This window comes from Euprymna scolopes, chromosome 8 (genome assembly GCF_053919585.1).
Source record: "Euprymna scolopes isolate OS-2025 chromosome 8, ASM5391958v1, whole genome shotgun sequence".
NCBI classification, from domain to species: domain Eukaryota; kingdom Metazoa; phylum Mollusca; class Cephalopoda; order Sepiida; family Sepiolidae; genus Euprymna; species Euprymna scolopes.
Genome location: NC_136489.1, coordinates 101,608,429 through 101,631,676, shown reverse-complemented (window position 1 = coordinate 101,631,676; position 23,248 = coordinate 101,608,429). Strand labels below are relative to the sequence as shown.

The window sequence follows — 23,248 nt, the reverse complement described above, 5'->3', positions numbered from 1 at the left end:
CACCTGCATGGGAAGAAACAGCAAACATAATCGATTGTCAAAAAATAAGTTAAATGTTGGATGTTTGAAAGGTTATTTTCAATAAAAAGTATACACAAGTGTAATCAAGTTAAACCAAGGTCAAGTTAATTCAGTGAAATGACAACCACTAAATAAAACACCCTTGGGATGTAGGTCTAGTGACAATGCCATCCCTAGGGGGCATGGTTGAGGTGATTACAAATGGTTATACAATAACCCAAAATGAATATTGGAATTGGTTGATATTTTGCCCAAGAAGAATCAACCTGACGAATTTTTGTGCATGCATTGCCCTATTAATAACCAACCATAAGATACCCGCGATTAACACGGGATTTTACTGCATGCTCGGGTACCCGCTTTGCGGGTACCCAAGCATACAACAAAGTCCCAACCTTAACCTTTAACAATTACCTTGAAAAATGGTGCGCACCATCTCTAGGTTGGAGATCATCATCATGTTAGGTTAGGTCAGGATTGCTCCAGTGGTGTGGGTTGTAGGAGAGTATATATACTAGTGGTGGGATGATTAATCGGAAATCGTAAGAATCGTGTATTTTGGGGGGAATCAGAATCACATTGTTAAAAAATACCTTAGATTTACGATTCTTTCATTACGATTCTCTTATATTTTTAAGTTGAACTGTTTGTTTGAAGTAAGATTAATGCTGTAAAAAAATAATGATAAAAATGTCATAGAACTTTACATAACATATTTAAGAATTTTATTAACTACTTTAAAGGTAATCTTTATTTATCTTAATGAGTTTTCTTATTTCGTCACATACAGTCGCTGTCTGTCTGTTTCAAAACTTCGAGGCCCATGATTAGTTATCTGTTTGCACTGTTGCAAAACTTTAGGGGCCGCAAGGTAACATTGTTTTCATTTGTGAGCGAAGTTTATGCATAAAATAGCCCAACTACATCAAGTTCATGAAAAACTTGATGAATACTTAACCCTTAGAGAAAAAAGATTCTACAGTGCTTTCCTTGCGAATAAATCATGTTAAAAATCAGTGGTTTTACCAGCTGGTGACTAAAAAAAAAGGGGGTTGTTTATCTTTTTTACCAACACTCTTGCATTAGGAAATGAATGAAAATTCTCATTAGTAAATGAAATGTCTTGTCAACCTTTATATTTTTAAAAAATAAAACTAGCAAAGTCAAATTATTTAAACAATAAAATGTTTAATAGAACAATATATGTACTTTCTATTTTCTGAACGAAAGCGATTTCAGGAAATATTTCTAAAACTAAAGTGAAACTGATCACGTAGTATCAGTTTGCAAAACTTTGACAGTCGTTCGGCTTTTATGAACTATCCAAAAACAAAACGTGTTTTTTTTTGAAGTATCCAAAAACAAAACGTGGCTTTTTTTGAAGTATCCAAAAACAAAACGTGGCTTTTTTTTTAAGTATCCAAAAACAAAACGTGGCTTTTTTTTAAGTATCCAAAAACAAAACGTGGCTTTTTTTGAAGTATCCAAAAACAAAACGTGGCTTTTTTTTGAAGTATCCAAAAACAAAACGTGGCTTTTTTTGAAGTATCCAAAAACAAAACGTGGCTTTTTTTTTAAGTATCCAAAAACAAAACGTGGCTTTTTTTTAAGTATCCAAAAACAAAAACGTTAGAACTACATATTATGCTGACTGACTGTTCCGCTTAAGGTCTTTCGAAAACTACAAAAGAAAATCCTTTTGCTGTTAAATAAATGCGGTAAGTGAATTTAATTTTTTTTTCTTTCAGAAATTTACATTTCATCAAAATATTATGCTAATGAAGCAATCAGACATTTCTTTTAGAACTTCGTTGCACAACAATAACAAAAAAAATGTGAAAAGTCTATTACAATAGGAAAAAAGTTTAACTTTTTTTTTTAAAACCCTTTGAACACTAATTTTGCAAACTAACTAGTCACTCAGAGCCGTTCAACTAAAAGAGTATAGGGGCTTGGTCGACATTCACCAATGCCTGATAGTACAGTCGTGATGTGAGCATAGGCAAATGTTTCCCAACCCCTAACGAAAAAAAAAAAAGGTTTTCAGAAACAGCATTAAGGCAAAGGCGATTTTGAAAGTTCAATAAATGACTTATTTAATAATAGAAATAAACAATTACCAAAAATTTACTTGTTTATATAGAAATAAATTTATTTAGATTTAAAAAATAACATTATTGTTAAAAGTATTTTAAAAAAAGTCAAATAAATAAATAGGAATAGTTTGAGACGACTGAATGTAAAAGGCTAAAAATTTAATCAAAGATTTAATTATTTTTAAATTTCATTTAGAAATAATATTCTAAAAAGTGGAATAAAAATCAGTTAGTGATTGAAGCTACAAAAAAATGTTAAATTTTAACGTTATCGATAAAGAGAAAATAAGACAAAAAAATGAATATCAAAAGATAAACAAAACATGTTATTCATCTTTAAATTTTATGTCATTGTATTTTAGTTGAATTAATCAGGACTTACTTTTTCTTTATATTTTTTAATATATAAAATAACTCCTGAAATTGATTGTTATTACTTTCATGGTGCATGTTTAATTCATGGTTAAAAAATTTGTTTTGACTTTTATCTTCAATGGAAGAAATTTTACGAAAAAAAATCAAATCGTTTTCGAAATTCTCTTAATTGTATTTCCACATTTTCGCTGTACCAAATTTTTTCGCTACACAAAAACTTCTGATTGTATAATGGTATATTTCAAAACAACAATTCCATGAGAATCGGAATCGTACTTGGTATCGGTATTGTTAATCAACATTTCCTGGAATCGGAAAAAATTTAGGAATCGTCTCAACACTAATATATACATAGGCTACGACCTTGACCTTTACATTGGAAAATGGTCTGCACCATCCCTAGGCGGTAGACCATCATCATACCACGTTTGGATCAGTTCAGTGGTGTGTACTGTAGGAGAGTATATATACATATGCTATGACCGTAACCTTTGACCTTAACCTTGAAAAATGGCGTGCACCATCCCTAAATGGGAGACCATTACCATGCCAAGTTTGGTTATGATTGGTCTAGCGATGTGGGCTTTAGGATAGTTTCACACACAAACGCTACTACTTTTTATATATATATATATATATATATATATATATATATAAAATAAAATAAAAATTACAATTAAATTTACCAAAATGATCCAAGATGGTAAAACAAAAGTATATTATAAATATTAGAGAATTAATATTTATAAAATAATCTCAACCAGATGTAAAAGCTCGATAAAACCAAATAGGAGATAGAGCTTATAATAAGAGCAAACAGTTAATAAAACATGTTAAAAAACACTTTGAAAAAGAGTTAAAAACATATTTAATCTGAAAAGGAAACACTTGATAAGTGGATAGTCCTTAATCCGCAGAGTTTCAAAGAAATACTTTCCTTCTCATCAGAGGGTAGGAATTAGCAAAATGCAGGATCAGATTTTGCATACAAAAGTAAACTACAAGTAAAAGATCTTACTTGATAACAAAAAGTGAAGCAGAGGGAATATGGTGAAGAAAAAGGTGATTACACGTGAATCGACAGTCTGGTGAAAGGTAAATAATCCAATGACGGTAAAATCCAAAAATATAACTCCAAGAAAGTTAATTGAGTTTCCATTTGCACAAGTAAAATCCAAGGAAATCACGTAATTGGAAGATGGTCCAAAATAATCCAAAAGGCCGAAATCCATGGAATAATTCACAAATATGTAGAAAGAAAAGATAAGGGGAAATTCCAATAATATAAATAAAAGAAAAATAAGATATGCTTTTCAAACGACTGCCGAGACATAAGAAAGATCAGGGAAGAAGATGAAAAAAAAAATTAAATGGTGATAGAATTAAATATAAGATAGAAAAGCAAATGTCAAAATGACCCAGACAAAAAGGATGTTAAAAGGCGCAAAAAAAATATAGGGCAAAAAAATATAGGTCAACTGGAATGTACAGGTTATTACTTAAGAAAATGTCAGCAAGAGTTGTTAAAAGACACTAAATGGAAAAAAAAAAATTAATAAATAAATGAAAAATAAAAAATAAATAAAATATAAAAATAAAAATTTTTTTAAAGGGAGAGGATGGCCGGTATCTGCAAATTCAGGATAAAGCAAGTAAGTATGTAAGTAAATGCATATGGTAAAATATAAGTAAATATACATGCAGGATATAGATGTGTGGATAGATAGGAATATTTAAAGACTAAGACGAAAATCGCAGATAAAACCCGGCCAAACAAAGAAGAAATAAAGAAGTAAAATAAAAGATTATTAAGTTATAAAGTATTAAGAAAGTATGTAGAAAAAAACCGATAAAGTTAAAGAAGAATTATATATCTATCTGAAAGGTTAAAGTAATAACTATGTAATTTCAAAATTACTATAATTAAATTTGGACTTATGTTTACAGAAAGAGATCAGTTCGTTTTTAGAATTTATTATATTGTTACTTTGAGGGGAAGTAATTATAGTTATAGCTTCGGTTGTGCAGAGGCGGCATGACTTAGAGTCTGGAGTATAAGACTTAACTTTTTTTTATGATAGTCCATTTGATTGAGAAGGGGGTATTGTTAGAGTTAAGTTTTTTAATTAAAGTGGTTAGAGAAGTTCCTTGGTTATTATAAGAATTATGGTTGTTAAAAGAAGAAATGTGGTTTGATATTCTTTTCTTAATTAATGTTAAAGTAGCACCGATATATGTATGTACTTTATTAAAAGCTCGAGGTCTGATATTAATATTAATTTGCTGATTTGTATGAGTTGACTAGTTTGAATTTTGTTCATAGTGTTCAACAAATTGTGGGACAATGATTGTATGAGGACTATTTTGGAGGGGATAATGAGTGTTGTTAGTGTTAGGATGGCTGTTAGGAGAAATATTATTATTCTCATTATTATTATTGCTAGTTGTATGATTGTAGATGGAGGGGCTGCTTGAGAAGTATATTGGATTACTAACTATATCAGATGGGGATGGGAAGAAGGATAACTTAAAGACGAAATATTAGTGTCTATTATGGGAGGATTACGTGGGAGCTCAGTAATTGTGCAAGAATATATAACATCTTTATGGATGCAATCATTATTGAGTGGGCAAAGATATTTGTTATTACAATTACAGTTAGTTTTGGGTTTAATTGGGAAAGGGATTTTTTGGGCTGATTTAATTTTTTTGTTATTAGATGTTAAGATTCTTTGTGCTAAATTAGGCATTGTTAAATAAGAAATCCTGATTGAGTTTTTATTGAAAATAGAACTATATGTGTGTGGGTATTTGAAAGAGTTTTGTACAATGCTGAAAAATTCCTTAGGTATATTAGTTTTTACATTTACGCTAAATGGAGGATTAAACCAAATATTTTTCTTTCTCCTGATGCGACTGGGTGGGTTAGATGTATTGCGATTAGTATTTTGGTTTGGATTATATATGTAGATTGGTTCATTGTTATTGATATATATATATATATATTATTCTTTTAAGCACAACAGAAATACAACAGAGGTAGTTATTACAATGTAAATTTAACTAGTATATAAAAGATTTCATGTTAAAATTAGGTTTATTACTTTTCAAACAATTATAAGACGTTATATATAAAAAGAAAAGGAAAATATTTTGTACATAATAAAGGCTGTATGAAGGGTAGGCTCATTTTGGATGCATTTTAGGGCAAGAAACATGACTCAAAAGGAATTTTTGAAAAATAGTCATTTTCAGCTAAAATATTTGAAAAATAACCATTTTCAGTTAAAATTGCCTAAAAAAAAAAAAAAAAAAATTTGTAAATCATCTCCTTTGCATGTACTCACCCTAAGAATTATTTTTAAATAACTTGTGTAGCAAGAACTTAACATAAATAGTTTTGAACTGCAATTTCACATTGAAAATCCCACCAAAAAATGCAGGTAAAGATCAAAATTTCAGTTTTTCAGTAATTTTGTACACGTTATTACAGTAACTGCCCACTTGTTGATTTCATTGCGGCTCTTATGATTGGGTTAGATCAAGAAAGACACTGCAAAATCATTTTGAGCAGTATTCAGTTCCATTAATAAAGCTGCATAGGGATGTACCTTATACGAAAAACAAAAAAATTAATATTCATACTTTGTGATAGGTTGCCAACATACTATGATGCAGCTATCATGAGACATTTTTGGTATACCGCAAGGCAAACAGTGCCAAGATGACAAGCACAGTCAGAAGGTAATCCGATGCACTGATCAGCATGTGGGAGCAGTTTTATAATGAACAGAAATGCTGTGATCGCATCGACAAACTGGCTCATTATTATTTTAACTATGTCATTGCTAATCTAAAAAGAAAGACATCCAAAAAAGAAGGGACAACCATTTATGGTCAAGTCAGAACGGGCACTCAACAAGGAATGGAGGGAAACCACCTTCACTATTTGTTTGAAAGGAGATTTTCTCATAAGTAGTCTTCTCGAAATTGGTAAAGATAAGGATGGATTGAGCAGTCAGGAAGAAGTTTTTTTACTATGATCAAAGAAACAAGAGAATAAGTTGTTTGAGTGTAGAAATAGACAGCAAGTGGGTTGAGGAGCAATTACGGTTGATGCAGCTTATGGCTGAGCAAGAAAGGGATTCGGAGAATGATCTGCCAATGCCACTAGATGACAGTTGTGATGTTGATGATGATGAGGTCACTCAGGACTTATCAATTAATCGTTCAGGTCTTGTATGAGTCTCGGTGGACGACGTGGCCACCCAAACAGACACGTTGGATATGATGTTCTCACTAGAATGAGAAATTCACATGATTTCCTGCCTTCTGTACACAAACAGCAATTGTTGCTGTTAGCGTGAACTGTAATGTATCAGCTAAAATGACATTTCAACAAATACACATATTACTTTTCTAAAGAGGATGCCATTGCGAATAACCCTGATTTTCACCACCTGTTACCAGCAGAAGTTCAAAGATTTAACCCCCCACCAAAAAAAAAAACACGATTCAATGGAGAAAAAAAAATGAAAACTCCTAAATAAAAAGAAAATTAATCAGTATATAAAAAAGTTCTTCCTTCTGAAAGAACAATCAACAATTACAAGCATTTTTTTTTGCTGTGCAGGAAGAGACAAATGCCGCTAACACTTTGTACAACATTTCAAATTAAAAACTGACCAGGAAAGATTTGCAAGCTTTTTTTTCCCCCCTAGAAATTTAACTAATCTTGAATTAATTTTCATAATTTTCTTCGTGTTAATATTTTTGTTGATTTCCAATGATTACTTCTCTCTTACTTCATGTTTTCATTTATCTTAAGTGAATTGGTTGGTTTCTGTGATTAATCGGTGGACTGTGGTTATTGAAAGCAAGCCTAAATGTTGAGGATAATTGGAGTGATGGAGGGAAATTAATTGTAGGGATTCTCTGTATGCTACAGACAAATTTGGGTCCAAATACCCCCATCCATCCATTTTCCAACTGAATATCCCACGAATAATATCCATGAACACAATTTTAATACGAGAAAAGAGAATAGATCAATTCCAAACGCATAGAATATATCTACAGAAATGAGCAGTATTTCCTCATTTTATTCCAAAATTCCAAGTTTACCAGTTTTTTTTTTGTTTTTTTTTGGATACTAACTGCCAAAAATGGACTTTAAAAAAAAAAAAAATTCCTTTTGAATCTTACTTAGGGCACTAATTGACACCAAAAATGAGACTGCACATGAATGTGAAGATAGACCCTATTTTCGACCTCATACAACCTACCCCGATATAATGGAAGTGTTGCAATTAATTTTGACAAAAAATAAGAAAAAAAAAGCAAACAAGTGACGTGCATTGTTTCTGTCTATCTCCTGTCATAATATAATACTTACAAAACATGAAACTTTTAAAAGCTAGTACAAAATGGGTACTATAGGTGTGCATATGTATTATGTTATTCAAAAAATTCTAGTGAGGAGAGAATTGTAAATAAAATTCTTACCTTTTTGGGACAGAGAAGGTGAGGGGCAAAGATGGTTCCTAATGACTTGCATGTCATCCGATTCTTCTTTTCAGACACAACTTTTGAGAGCAATTCCAACAAACATTCCATGAGTAAGATATTCTCTTCAGGTAACAAAAGCATCAAAAGTTGAATGGCTTTTAATACTTTGTTTTTTAATTTTACATTTGTTTCCATGTTGGACTGCTTTGACATCTCTTGTATAAAAAAGAAAAAAACAAACATATATATATATATATATATATATATATATATATATATATATATATATATATATGCAACAGTTTCATTTATCACTATCCCTTTGGTTTAATAAAGGAATATTTTTGTGTCAATATTAAAAGTGAAAGAAATTCTTTCCTTCCTTTTTTATTATCAGTTATTATTAAGATTAAGCCTCTCCTTTGCACATACACATTTGCATACATGATTATTGAAACAAACCAGACATACATTCACTTTTAGTATATAAACAAACAACTTTAAATATATTCCTGAATATATATTTTTGCTTGACAACTTTTCAAATAAATTCATCAGAAAAAAAAAAAGAAAAAAACTCATTGGAATTCTTATTTTAGAAGTAAAAGAGCACAGTAGGTGATTATACAGACATGACAATTATGATGATATTAGCCTTCATCGTAAGGCCTATGAAATTACGAGGGGCGTGCAATAAGTAATGCCCCTGACCAACTTACCATAGCAGTAGAGCAACAAAACTTGGCACAGTTATTAGTCTTTCTCTACATAGGAACCACCCAGAGTTATGCATTTTTCCCATTGTTTGTTGCAGCTCTGGAGACCGTTTTTGTTGAACACCCCAGGTTGGTCCTCCAACCACGACGTGACTTCAAAAATCAAGGCTGCATCATCTGAGAAACGCTTTCCTTTCAAAAACAACTTTATGGCTGGGAAGAGGTGAAAGTCAGAGGGTGCAAGGTCAGGAGAGTACGGAGGATGGGTGAGGATTTCATAACCACACGCCCGTGCTTCTGATCTGGCGACATGCGAGTTGTGGACCAGAGCATTGTCCTGCAGGAGGAGGGTACCTTTGCTGATCTTGCCCCACCTCTTGATTTTGATAGCTTCCCTTAATTTCCTCAAAAGTGAAGCATAATAGGCGCCTGTAATTGTGGTACCCTTTGCCAGGAAATCTGTCATCATTACTCCGTCCTGGTACCAGAAGACTGTGAGCATGACCTTGCCAGCGGAGAGCTGCACCCTTGCCTTCTTTGGAGGTGGTAAGTCCAAGTGCTTCCACTGCATTGACTGGGCTTTGACTGGATCATAGTGATGGATCCAGGTTTCGTCCTGTGTAATCAGTCTTTTGAAAAACTTTGACTCATCTTGGCACATCTCCAAATTCATCCTCGAGCACCCGACGCGTTCTCACTTCTGGAATGGTGTGAGCAACCTGGGAATCCATCTGGCAGACACCTTATGCATTTGGTCATGAATGATAGTTTCCAGAGATCCTGTACTAATCTTGACATCTTGGGCTATTTGGCAAATAATGTGCCGATCTTCCAACTCAACTTGACGGACAGATGCCTCATCAATGGCAGAAGAGGGGGCGACCAGGTCTGGGAGCTGTTTCCACAGACTCTCAGCCATGTTTCAATTCACGATGCCAGCATTTTACAAGGTCATATGATGGGGCATTATCACCATAAGTTTCTTTTATTTCATCAAAAGTCTCCTGTGGTGTGCGTCCTTTTAAATACAAAAACCGAATCACTGCTCAACATTCAACAGGCTCCATTTCACACCTGACTCAGTTCAAACACTTGTAAAACAGAAACCACTATTAGTTCAGAGCTGTAATTTGCCACATAACCTGTAGAGATATAAATCATTGCGCATGCAAAATTTCAGCTAGATCAAACAACTGGAAGTGGGTCAGGGGCATTACTTATTGCACGCCCCTTGTAAAAATGTGGTCACTGTTAGGTGTTAAAACCCTTCTGATTTTAATTTGCTGTAGGCTTTCCAACAATTGGATATGACCATGGTCCCCCGCAGAATGTACTTCTTTATTATGGAAAGGAGGGTCTGGGTGTTATGGTTTGGTACTGTCATCAGAAACTCTTTTTCGCAGTGAGGTTATATACTCTGAAGACCCAGAGCGATTTGGGGCGGAGTTCTAACATTGCATTCATCAATTACAATAGTGTGCCCTTGGCCTTTGTTCTGCCAGATATTTCTAAGGAAATATTTTTGGCAATGTTTTCTGGTCCAGTGATTTTTCATTGGCTGTTTCGCCAAATTCCAGCAGTTTATGTAAGTTGTTGGGCTATGCCTAGGCAACATCACAGAAAAATGGGTCGTTATATGCAGAAGCACTTCCATGCCACCTCCAAAGTAACACAAGTCTTTCTTGGCTTTTGGTAATCTTTGCTTTTGGTAATCTTTGCTTTTGGTAATCTTTGCTTTTGGTAATCTTTGCTTTTGGTAATCTTGGATATCTCTGTGCCTGTGCAGCATGTTTTGTTAGTGCATATGAATGACAGATGGTGCAGTTATTAGATACTTAGCTGAGGGAAGAGGAAGACACAAAGAACTGAAAACATGTCAGGCCAGAGTCAGACCATCCAAAACATGCTCTCTTTCTTTGAGAAAGTAAGTGTCTTATTTAATGAAAAAATTATGCTGGGATTGGCTTTGTGAGAGAAACAATGTATAAAAACCTGTTGAATGCTTTCTTCAGTGAATGCTTCTTCTAGGCAGCTGAACAATGACCACCAATAAAAGGCTAGAATCCAGAAGAAAGGAGGAGGAGGAGCTGGAGTTTGAATTAAATATTGAGGCAGTTAGTTCTTATAAGAGCTACTGAGGCAGTTGAGTCAGCGTGTCTCTTTAGCCTGGGTGGGTCCTATGAGGGCTCTTGTCAAAAGGACTTTGTAATGGGTTTTATGTGCAAGTTTGCCATTCAATATTGTGAAAGCATCCATAACTTATCCAAAATAATAAATATTATTTGTTTATCATTTTGGACTGGTGTTGTCTTGATAAGGGATGCAAAATTCTTTGTTGCAGTGCTGGATGGATCAACGAACAACTTCAGCCTGGCACAATGAAGGAGATGATCACAGTGAATGCACATGCTATATCATCACAAAGTAATGCCGAATCAGAAGTGCGATTGGGAATCTCACAATCATTGCTTCGCTATACTTCGTAGCTTAGTGGGAGATGTCCTTTTCTCTTCCCTGTAACCTTTTTCCTACAGAAGAGACGTTGTGAGCCTGTCTTTGTTTTATCCTTATTTCTATGGCAAGTGCTTATCTGAGCTCCAATCTCTGGTCCCCACCTCGCCAATCTTTCACAAAAAACACCTGTCTAGCTGAAACCACTGTCAATAATTTTCCCCACTCTTTATCTGTACCTAAATCAAAATGTAGATTCCATGAACAAGGCTTCTTTCTTGGAACTGCACGCCTGTGAAACCCTCTTCCATTTGCCTGCTTTTCAGCTGACTACAACTTGGTTGTCTTCAAGTCCAACATAAACAAATTCTTGATGAACCGCCCCCTTAAGTAATCCAATTTACCAAATTTCCATTACTAACGATTACTACAATATTATCCTATTGACTACTGTACACTCTATAACCCTTATCCTCGAGTGGTCTCCAGGCCTTGATAAGTGGTGACTCCTATGTAAAAAAAAACATGCAAGCACCCTTTCTAAAAAGGATATCCACCACCTTATGAAACAAGAGAAAGGCAATAATGGCAATAATATACTTTATCTTTGATATAGCATAGTCCTCTTAGAAATAAAATCAGTTTGAAACTAAATAACACTTTTATTGAACAGTTTTCATGCTCGGTTAAAAGAAGACTATAAAAATAAAGACTTACCACAAAGTTGATAATGAGCCTTGGAGAATTTGTCAACCATTAAACATTCGGGAAGTTCTTTGAGAAAACTTTTTAAGACAGAGGCACAATCATGAGGAGAGAATTGGCCATCATCCAGGTTTAAATCGCTTGTTTGATTAAGCATTTCTTTTAATAATGTTTGTCGTGCGTTGCTGCCAGTCTTACGGAACAAACCTTCCACTTCAATATCTACAAGAAACAGAGAAACAAAGATATTAAAAAAAGTGATTCAGTGTTCACCGATGCATCACTTGCAAAAATAGAATATAAAATGTTATTTGCGATCAAGTCATAAGAAAATCCTCGTGTCATAAAAGGGAGGAGTGCACTTACTTTCAGAACGTTTCAAGAATTCAATTAAGCGAAAGATAGAAGCGATACTTTCGCTTGTCAATTGGCTACCAAAGAAAGCACTTTTGCTATCTGAAAAGAAAAGCAAGAAATAAAAAGACAATTAAAAAATCTGCGAGTCTGCTGGTTTCTACTATCAAAATAAACGGTAAAAGGATGATGGAAAGGAAAAATGTATCAGATCACAATTAATACAGGCATGATATACATCAGTGGTTCCCAACCTTTTATTTTTAGTTCACACTACTCAAGAAATTTCCTTCTAATCTAGGACCCCCACCCGAAATTTATCAAATACATGGTTGGATTAAATCTATTGCACCGTGTATTTAATTGTCACTTAATAACAATACTTAACTCTAAAATGCAAGCAAGAAGTTAGTACATTGTAAAAGAAAAACAAATAAACACACACACAAAATAATAACTTAACCAATACATTTTTTATCTAAACTTTTCTTGCATCTTCTGGAACATCATCTCTTACCTTCAGATTGGGAACATCTGATGTATATTATTTTGTTTTATATCAATGACAGTTTTCAAAATGTTGTCAGACATTAATGGCCATTAATAATTTTTGTTGTTGATAAGAATTGACCAATCAGATGGAACCACGTTTTGCTACCAACCAATGAGAAACCTGAAACTTTATTCTAAGTCTAATAAAAGCAATACTTGTCAATTGGCTACCAAAGAAAGCATTTTTGCTGTCTAGCTTATAAACAGCTTATAACTCAAAAATTTTTATCAACAAAAAATATCTTGGCTCTACGAGACATTTTTACATCAGAAAATACAGCACTGATAAACAATGATGCTCATCATTGTCATGAGATGAAGGTGATTCATAATACACATCTAGCAAACACGCAACTGGGGTTCATTACTGGAGGGGGGCAGGGATATACCCGTACAGATCAAAATTATTCCCAAATAATATTTTGTTATAGTTCATGCATGTGTATTTCTATAAAGAAACTGGAGTTATTTTGTGCATACCTTGAAATTATTTTTTTATATATTTTCAATGAACACCCTTAAACTCCAAGTTGTAAGTGTACCTTTTTCTGTTTGCACAGAGACAGTTGTAAGTTGATAACTGCTTCAAAATTTTTAAATGCATCTTCGAACATGTTTTGTGTAAAATAGAAAATGCTTTATCCTTGCATCTATGTGCAGACTTGGCAGCAAATGCTCATTAATGTCAGGATATTGCCCATCTTCCATGCCTGTGTATTGAAGAGGGAATATGTAGGGAAATTCTCACCTCCAAACGCCAAATGCGATGCCTTATTTAGTCAGTCTCACACTGACAAAGTGATAAACGGCCATATTGTATTGATTAGAGGAGATTCCATTCTTCCAAAAAGAGGGAAAAAGTGCTTCTAATCCTAACCACAATTTGAACTTTAACTGCAAAGAAACAACGCAAAACAGCTGAAAAAAATTCTGTATGAAAACTCTTTGCTCCTAACACTAATCCATGTGAGCTTCACATGAACAGGAAATTTTTGAGGGCCTAAAAACATTTCACCTTTAAAAGTAACAATTTTATCTTTATACATTTTTCAATGGCATGTAAAGGATAGTTATTAGCTGAAAGGATTTTAATTCTGCTTTGAAGTTCAGCATCTAGTTTAGTACTAGAAAAAAATCAATAAAGTCCAAAATACTGAAATTTGGCTAAGATTTAAGAAAGATACGTAAATAATATTTATTATTTAAATAAATAATATTTATTACAAAGTAATTTTTTTTTTTTTTAGAAAAACAAATTATTTTTCTAAAAACGACATTATTGTTAACAATTTTTTGTGACAAATTTCAAAACATGAATATTTCACAAAAAAGTACTAAAAGATAAATATTATAAATTTATATAATTTAACATGTATACTTACTTCAATATTCTTAAATAGCAGAATTCGGATAGTAAAAAGTTAAAAATATATTAAAAAAGATTCAATTCAATTGTATATGATATCCAGCAATATCAGAATCGACTGTGAATAATGCCAAAACACTTGCCGCTAGTAAAAAAAATAGCGCATGCTTAGTAGGCCTGTATTATGGATTGCCTTGCACAAGATCATATTACAGAGATCTATAGATAAAAGGTTTAAGAATTTTTTAGACAAAAATTGATCCTTTCTGCACCAGATGTTGATTGTATGTTGGATATGGCAGCATGAAATGACTTTCTCTATGAAACTTGTCATTTGTTGTTTTCAATGTACCATTGCTTGAGGACATCTTTTACCAAGTCATTCCAAGTCTTACTGCATCTGCCTTTTCCTTGCTTATCCTCATTTGGAATGTGTGTGCATCTGTTTATCCAAATAGGGCTTTATTCAACATGTGCAAACAGTTGCAATACAGAGTTAACTCCAGTATGTTCACCTTCAGTCTCAACAGCACATAGTCAGATCTGTCATCAAGACACATTATAAATCCACCACAGAATAGCCCTGTTCTTCCTTTGCATCCTCAGAAAGAAATTTATTATTAAGCTTGGAAAGCCAAGGTGCATTAACTAAACCTATTTAATTACTAGCAGAACCTGTGTACCAGTGTTGCCCGGTAGAAAAATGGCACAAATCAGAACAGATTCTGCAAAAAAAAAACAAAAACAAAAAAAAAAACTATATTTAGAATGCAGCGACGATGTCTACAAAGCAGATGAAGATAAAGAACTCAAATCAGTGTAGAGCATTATATTTGAGAATATATTCTCGAAGAGCTGATCGGTTTCCTATCATTGAAGGGAGCTAACAAATAATGAGGTTGGTGAGTCAAGTTTGATGATTGCTGTTCGTTCAAAATCTGTTCTATTTATATAAATAGTTGTAAATATTAAAAAATAGAAGTGAAATGTATTATCTATTTTTATATCAGAAAATGTGTTTCTAAGACTGAGCATTGACTGATGTCATGTTGTCGAGTGGTGTTTAAAAACAACATTCCAATAATTCAGTTTAGATCTAAGGAAACCAATCAAATTGTCCAGAATTTAAGAATGCCATCATAAGAAGTATTTAGGTATGGTGGGAGTAATGAGTTAAAAGTATGGAATGCAAAAATAAACATTGACAGTGCAACAGGTATTATGAAGTTAATGTAAGAAAATTCCTGATCTTGTCTGGGTATAACGATAGATATTTTGAAGAGGGTAAAAACACCTGCAGCCTTCTCAAAGGTTGACTATTTTAGGAGAGTAACTCATCAGAAATATTATAGGAATTTATGACATTGAATAAAAGCAACTGATAATATCTGCAAAACATGCAGTATTGGCAGGTAGTGTGACCATATTGAATTTATGTGGCATCTGTTTGTATTCCCATAATGTTTTTTTTTTTCAGACAGAAAAAAAGAATCGTCTATATTTTATTTATCATATAGATAAATTGATTAATTATAGCAAGTAGGAAAATGACCCCCCCCCCTACTCAGAAAACAGAGAAAAGAATTTAGAGTGAGGGTGGGGATCAGTTTCACATATAAATTTAACATAAAATGATCTCATATTTCCAGGACATTCTTGCATTTTTGAGCAGTTGGCCCTCCAATTTACTTTTGATATTTTTCAAGCTGAAAAGTATGTACAAAAATAAATTATAATTATCTTACCTCAAGTCTGAGTGACAAGCCCATCTCCTAAAAATATTTTCTCCTGACAGTACCAATAACCTAATCCAGAGACAAAACCTAACCCCAATCCCTCTTTAACTCTAAGTACAAGTGGCAAACCCCTCCTAAAAAAAACTCCCATAACTCTACCACTGACCTGAAGTCAGAGTGGCAAGCCCCAAACAAAAAAGCTTTCTTAAAACCACACATAATTGTCTAAACAAACAAAAATACCCCCCCCCCCCAAAAGTAATGTACAGGATTTATCTCCTATAGAAAAAACAAAACAAGATTCAATCCTAAACACTAGAATGACCTGAAACTGGAGATTATTTTATATAATAGTGAACGTCATCTCGCATTATAAAATAATTGTTTTTTTTTTCCCTTCTTTTTGCCAAGTTTTTTAGGATGTTCACACCCAAGTGCTGAAAAAAAGAGGTAGAATCTCATATTTTGGGGTTGACCTATAACAAAACAAAAATATCTTGCAATTTATTTATTTTAAAACAGTTTTAGTATTAGATTTAAAATTTCTTGTACATAAAAGGAATTATAATTCAACTTTCTCTGGCTCTTTTTTTTTTTTTTTTTAAATAGATACGCAGCATTTTTAAGGTATTGCAAGATAATTATTTGCATTTACTGCAGATTACTTGGAAACTTTAAATATCTGGAGATTTTCAGTAACATATTTTGATTTCTTCCACAAAAAAAAAAAAAAAAAAAAAAATGCTTTCATTGCTTTGTCTTGATATAACATTTTTACTTAGAAGTAGTGTAAAAAGTGTGACAAAACTCAGATGATCTTAAAGAGGGAAAAACATCCAACTGTGCAAGGCGTTATAATTTTTCAAAATTTAAAAAGATTGTTAGATCATCAAATTCTGTTTATGTATACCATTATTGAGATATTTTAAGCGATTTCAATTTTTTCATGCATATTGCTAGATAAAGCAAACAAGATCAATTGCGAAAAGTGACCATTAATAAACCAACATACCTTTTTTTCTCCACAAAGGTGTCATGACTCTGCGTGGTTTGGCATCAGAGAGAATCTCTTCCAGACCGGTGTCATTCAAATCCAGAACAATCGACAAATGCATCAGACAAAACGAAAAAAACTTTTCTGGCATACAGTTGCGCAACCGGATAACACTTTTTGCATCGCTTCGTTGTTGGGCCAATGGAGTATAAGACTCCATTTTCAAGACCTGTTGATAAAGAGAGAAATAGAAATGAAAATTGTCAAAAAGATATGTATTGTGTAATGAATCTTCTGATATCTTTTATTTTAAGCAACTAGCAGGAATACCAGACATTATCCGGGATTGAATGAGGATCAACAAATGTTCCACCCTCTCATACTTTTATTGTTATCAAAATCAACTAAATCACCAATTTTTGAAATCAAATCGATTGTTTGCCTGCTCTAGTTAGGGACCTCCCCACAATACATCGTAGTCTACATTGCACTGTAGAGAATCTGTTTATTTTATAAAATTATCTGGAAATAACGGCTTCACTTACAGTTTAAAATACAAATATGGTCCAATTATGCTCTAAACGAAAACATTCATTTCAAATGCACCCGTCTTATTATAGAACCAACTGTTGATGTTATGAAATTATTTTTACATAATCACTTGAATAAAAATCGTTAAATGTACAAAGGTATCGTGGTTCAATTATGCCCTAATAAGAAACGTTAATTTTGAACGTGCCCGTGTCTCATCAAAGAACATACCGTTAATTTTATATGACAAGCCTTTCTGCGTTTGCAGTGATAAAGCTTCTCAAATACACTTTGTGATATTAGGTTGCATTAAAGTGTTAACTTTATTCAAAATCGGACTTTCTTCTTTAATCAAATTTTTTTGATTATCGCTACTTATTGGACATATTCCGATACAAAACCTACGTAAGAACACTCCCAGACACATCAAGTACCTTTATGTGAAGTTTAAAACAAAATTAGGCTAGCTGTTTCCAAGTCCATGGGAAACAAACTCACACACAAAGTTCCTATGATATAATAGCAGAGATAATCTCATTTCAACTGTTAACAACAACAATAATAATAATAATAATAAAAATAATAACTCATTGGTTTGGCTGACTAAATATTACTTTATAAATTTTGCAACTTGAAATATTAATTTAAAATAAAAAAACCTTTCATTGATAACTTTATCGTAATCACGAAACATAACCTTTTTCACTATTTGGATTCTTTGAACTACTGTTTTCTCCTGAGTGTTATTCTTTTTTGTTTTAATTTTTTTATCCATTTGTTTTTCCTGGGAATGGGGCATTCTACTGGATGCCAAACATTCTCCCATTAGTTTAGTTACTTCAAGGAGAGATCTTTTTAAGATTCTAACCGTCTCTTTAAGTGCTATTGTTTGTATTTCTTTTGCACTTGGTTCACCGGGTGTATTTGCCAGATAGTTTTGAAATTCTTTTTCATCAGCCCGGATGTTCCTATAATGACTGGAATGATTGATATCTTCTTAAGATTCCAGTTTATTTTTATGTCGTACATAAGTCCTTGGTATTTTGTTATTTTCTTCCCCTCTGCTCTGTTAAGGCCAGCATCACTAGGGACACTTACTTCAACTAGGGTTGCCACTTTCTCCTTGTTGTCCCATATCACTATGTCAGGTTTAATAGCCCCATTTTCTATGTATGTAGCTGTAGGAATTTCGTACTCATAGTGGATGGTGTATGACTTATTTCCAACTGTTGTCTCCGCGAATGTAACCTAAACCCTTCTTCAGGTGTATCTTGTCGAAATCCGGACTCTTTACAGGATTTCGAATAGAACCCTTTATTTAACCCACGGGGGTAATATGTTCTTGTTCCATCAAACACAACCAGGTAGAAGAACTTGTGCTGCAACAGATAAGATACTAAGCCCTGAAAAGTATGTATAACAAGTTCTAAGTCACACATTGCTGGAATTGAAGGTTCAATCCTCATTGCAAGAGATACTACAATTGCGAATTACTTCAGACTTGTATCAGGTGATAGCCAATGAAACAAGAGCATGCTACTTCAGTGGATTAAATGAAGGTTTTTGTTCCAAATTCTGTAGATTCCAGAGTTTGAAAAGATACACCTGTACATATACGTATCTATTTTAATATGTTCTATTTAAAATGCATTATTTGTTTCAGATTTAGCTTTATATTCCAGTCCAAGTTGAAAATATATAAAGATAAAAATATATATACAATGCACATTTTTCAAACATTATTTTAACTTCTTACTTTTTGGCTTTCCAGATCTTAGAATCATATGGTTCTCTACAGACCTTACAGATGAAATTCTTGTTAAGAGATACATGGTGACCCTCCAAAAAATGTCACCCATGAAATCATTAATAATATTCACAATCTTCGGGATGCATGAAAAACAATACACAACACAATTTTCTTCATCAATAAGATTCATGTCAACAAGCTTTTTGCTCTGTCATTGATCAAACACTATGATATGACACTCATAATTGTATTCTGTAATATTTATATTAATAAAATCAGAAGACCACTTCATGTATGGTTTTTTTGTAAGCATAACTTCTTAAAAATTACACATTGATACTAGCTATTAATGAAATTTTTTGGAATTGTTGCCAGATTCCAGGTTTTTCAATGGCAAACAATTTTGTGATGTCCATTTTATAATTTTTAAAAGAAAAACGGTTCCTTTTCAAATTGTCACTATCCTGATTACATTGCATGCATTTTTTAACAATGCAGCTAGCAACTCCCTTCACAATGTAATGGCTTCATTATCTTTTCATTTTTCAAGTTATTCCAATAGATAATTACCCAGAGGAATGTAAGATAGAACATTAGTGGTTTTTGACTTGCTGAACAAGTACTTTGATATATTAATGACTAGCATTGCCCGGTTGTAAAAAAAAAAAAAAAAAAAAAAAAAAAAAAAGAAAAGAAAAATGGTGGGGGTAGGTTGCCCGATTGTAAAATTTACTTTTAGTTAAAAAAAGAAAAAAAAGTGTGTGTGTGTGTGTGTGGGGGGGGGTTACTTGTGCACTTTGCCACTGTGCTGAAATAACGTTATTTCGAAAGCCATCCTTAACATGGATTGGGAAGGTGTTTTGTAATTATCCTGTGCTTCTACCAATTCAATAAAAAATAAGATATTGTGAAGCCTGAATTTAACCTGAAAAAACTATTTAAAAATAGTGCGGTGGCAAAAGTGCACAAGCACCAAAGGGGGCAGAGGAGGGGGGGGCATTATTGCGCGGTCGTAAAATTAAAAAAAAAAAATGTAGAATTAAGTACCATCAGCCAGAAGTGAAACCAAAAGCAAAATTTTGTAAGCGAAAAAAAAAAAAAATATAAAAAAAATATATATAAAATGGGTACCCAATGTTGCCCGGATGTGGTATAGTAAGGGTATTAAGCAACCAAAGTCCCTAAAAAAAAATAAATGAAAATAGGAGTGAGTACCCATATGAGCGTAAAAACAAAATTAGCCGCAGTAGCCAGGCTCGAACTTGTAACACAGAAGAGGAAAAGGAGGTGAAAAAAAAAGCAAACTTGTTAAACAATTCGGTTAATGTGCACGTGACGTCATAGGCCTTGGAAATAAGGTGTTTTAAACGCACAATGATTAAGGCATATGATGACTTCGCAAAAATATTGATGCAAAAACTGACCCTTCCTTGTAAAAAACAACCGGCTCATTTGACCAGCACAGAATGAATCTTTTTGGCCAATTTTTCAATGTTTGTTGTCCGAGAAACCGATCTTTCTAATGATACCAATTTTATCAGTGTTCATTGCGTCTATCGAAAGTTTTTGCGAGACATACCAACACACACACACACATTTTGCCTTTTATATATATATATATATATATATATATACTAGCAGGGGTGCCTGGCATTGCCCGGGTGTTTGTCGGTGTGTGTAGGGGGGAAAAAAATTTTTGGTAGGTAGGAAGGCTCGAACCCAAAGCCTTGAGGCGAAGGCAGAAAAGAAAGTGATAGCCTGATAACTTACTGCAACACTATGAGGGCAGAAGAATTGAGAATCATTGAAATTAAATGATTAAAAAGTTAAGTGAATGAGTTCACACAGGTACGTAAATTTAATGAGGTCAAGCATCATGTCATAGGGGAATGAAATCCTGCACTTAACTTCGGCTGCGAGCCAGTTTTTTTTTGTTTTGTTTCTCCAAGATATTGGGGGAAAATCAGCTCCTCATGAAAAGGGGAGTGTCCAAATGAATAGCAACTGTCTGATATGACGGGTTTTCCCCCGCATTGATCAAAGTTCATTGCTTTCTGGACGTCCCTGGTGGGAAAGCCAAGGAACTGACTTTAGTTTCACTTTATTTATACTAAAAGCCAAACAAATATGCAGGACTATGGGATAGTGTGAATTTTATGAAATAAAAGTTGCTCAAATAAAAGACAGAGACAGCCTCCTTTAATTTCTAAGACAGCCCCCCCTCCCCCAAGCCTTTGCTGGACATACAAAAAAAAGTGCACACACACACACAAACATTTTTGCTTTTATATAATAGACTAGCGGGGGTTCCCGGAGTTGCCCGGGTGTTTAGGTGGCATAGTAAGGAAACCCGGAAAAAAATAAATAAAGTGGTAGGGGGGAGGGGAGCAAAACAACAGTAGGCAGAGGTGTAAAAAAAAAAAAAAAAAAAATGGAAGTAGGCCGGCAGGCTCGAACCCGTAACGTGAAGGAGAAAAAAAAAAGAAGGTTAATAAAAAAGGGTGTGTTTTTCTGACTTTATACAATGATATATTTTATACTAAAATTTGACCAGATTGAATGTATATGCAATTTCCAAATTAAATTAAATTTTTACGGTGTTTATTAAATTGTTATGTGAAAATACAGAATAGTTAAAAAGGCCCCACTATGTTAAGAATGGGGTTTTAATAAAAAGAAATGTAACAAAATTTAAATATGTATACATTATAATAATAATGTATCCAATAAATTGTTTTTTATTCGAATACATGGCTGACTCCTACATGTTCAAACTAGTAACATTAAAAAAAAAAAACTACAACTAAAACTACAAGAATGATGAGGGGTTATTTTCTGATTTTAATCCAATATTTTAATAAACATGAGATGTTAACCAATATTTTAATAAACGTGAGATGTTAACCAATATTTTAATAAACTTATTGTGAGATATTAACCAATATTTTAATAAACTTATTGTGAAATGTTAACCAATATTTTAATAAACTTATTGTGAGATGTTAACCTATATTTTTTCCATTTGCCATTTTTGCCTAAATTCAAATGTTCTTTCTTTTCAAGTTCAAAATAATATGTAAAGTACACTTATTTTAATTATATATAACATCTATTCTTACCCTGGTGTTGCCCGGAAGCCTTTTTACCAACATTTTTTTTTTTTTTTTTTGCTTCTATTCTCAGTCTAGCCGTTTTTTACCAAATTATTTTTTAAAAATAGGATTTTGAAAGTTAAATTTATTTTTATGAATCAAATTGTTATAAAACTATAAATATTGGTTGTTATGGTAAAGTTTAACTAATCTCTATTCATAAAATGTTTGGATGCAAAAAGCTTAAACATTTAATCTTTTAATACATAAGAATTTACTAAGAATCAAAGGTCTTAGTAAACTCTGAAGCTAGTTTAAACAAATTTCTATAATTTAATGCAACCCAAAATACTTGATGCAGTTATGCAGTTAGAATAGTGTTGCAATATTGTGTCTCTTATTTCTAAAATAATGTTCAAATTGAATTATATTCAATGTGTTCTATTCATTGACAAATGCACAAATAATGTTTTGAGGAGATTACTCATGGCACCTTAAAATAAATGACAATAATAGACCTTTCTTGTTATACAATTAATAATTCATTGTTTAAATCTACACATAAGAACTAGAAATATTTTTTATTTAACAATGAAAAATATTAACTGATGTTTATTTTCAGACACAAATTATGGCAAGCAGATCCAGTGTTAAGCTGCAAAGTATAGTTTGGAAATTTATAACAAGATTTCTGATGAGCAAAATAAATCAAAATGCTGTTGTAATAAACTAGAGGAACACATGCTTTTTTTTACCACAACAAACATGCTGAAATACTTTCATGCACAGCATCGTACAGAACTTCAAAAAGAAGAGAAAATGAAAGAAGACACAGCCTAGCGATTGTTCAACTATGAGACAAACCAAAATTGTCAGTGACTCCTTTAAGCAACAAACCTTACACAACATCGTCGCTCAAAATAAAACTTGGGATATAAATGATAGCAAAGCTCAAAGAATCCATAAATATTTTTTGGTGAAATGATTGCAATTGACTTGCA

General features: G+C 32.8%; 1 protein-coding gene across 2 annotated transcripts in view; it reads right to left on the bottom strand.

The window, feature by feature from the left end:
* The window catches only part of LOC145283671 (rho GTPase-activating protein 19-like), a 67,077-nt gene that overhangs the window by 33,885 nt on the left and 9,944 nt on the right, over nucleotides 1-23,248 (bottom strand). For both annotated transcript variants that reach the window (XM_080132682.1, XM_080132683.1), the window contains exons 2-5: nucleotides 16,893-17,103; nucleotides 12,239-12,328; nucleotides 11,885-12,094; nucleotides 7,998-8,215 (exon numbers count right to left, since the gene is read on the bottom strand). In XM_080132682.1, coding sequence (XP_079988808.1) covers nucleotides 7,998-8,215; nucleotides 11,885-12,094; nucleotides 12,239-12,328; nucleotides 16,893-17,094 — 720 coding nt within the window. In that variant the 5' untranslated portion in view covers nucleotides 17,095-17,103. The remainder of the gene's footprint in view (nucleotides 1-7,997; nucleotides 8,216-11,884; nucleotides 12,095-12,238; nucleotides 12,329-16,892; nucleotides 17,104-23,248) is intronic.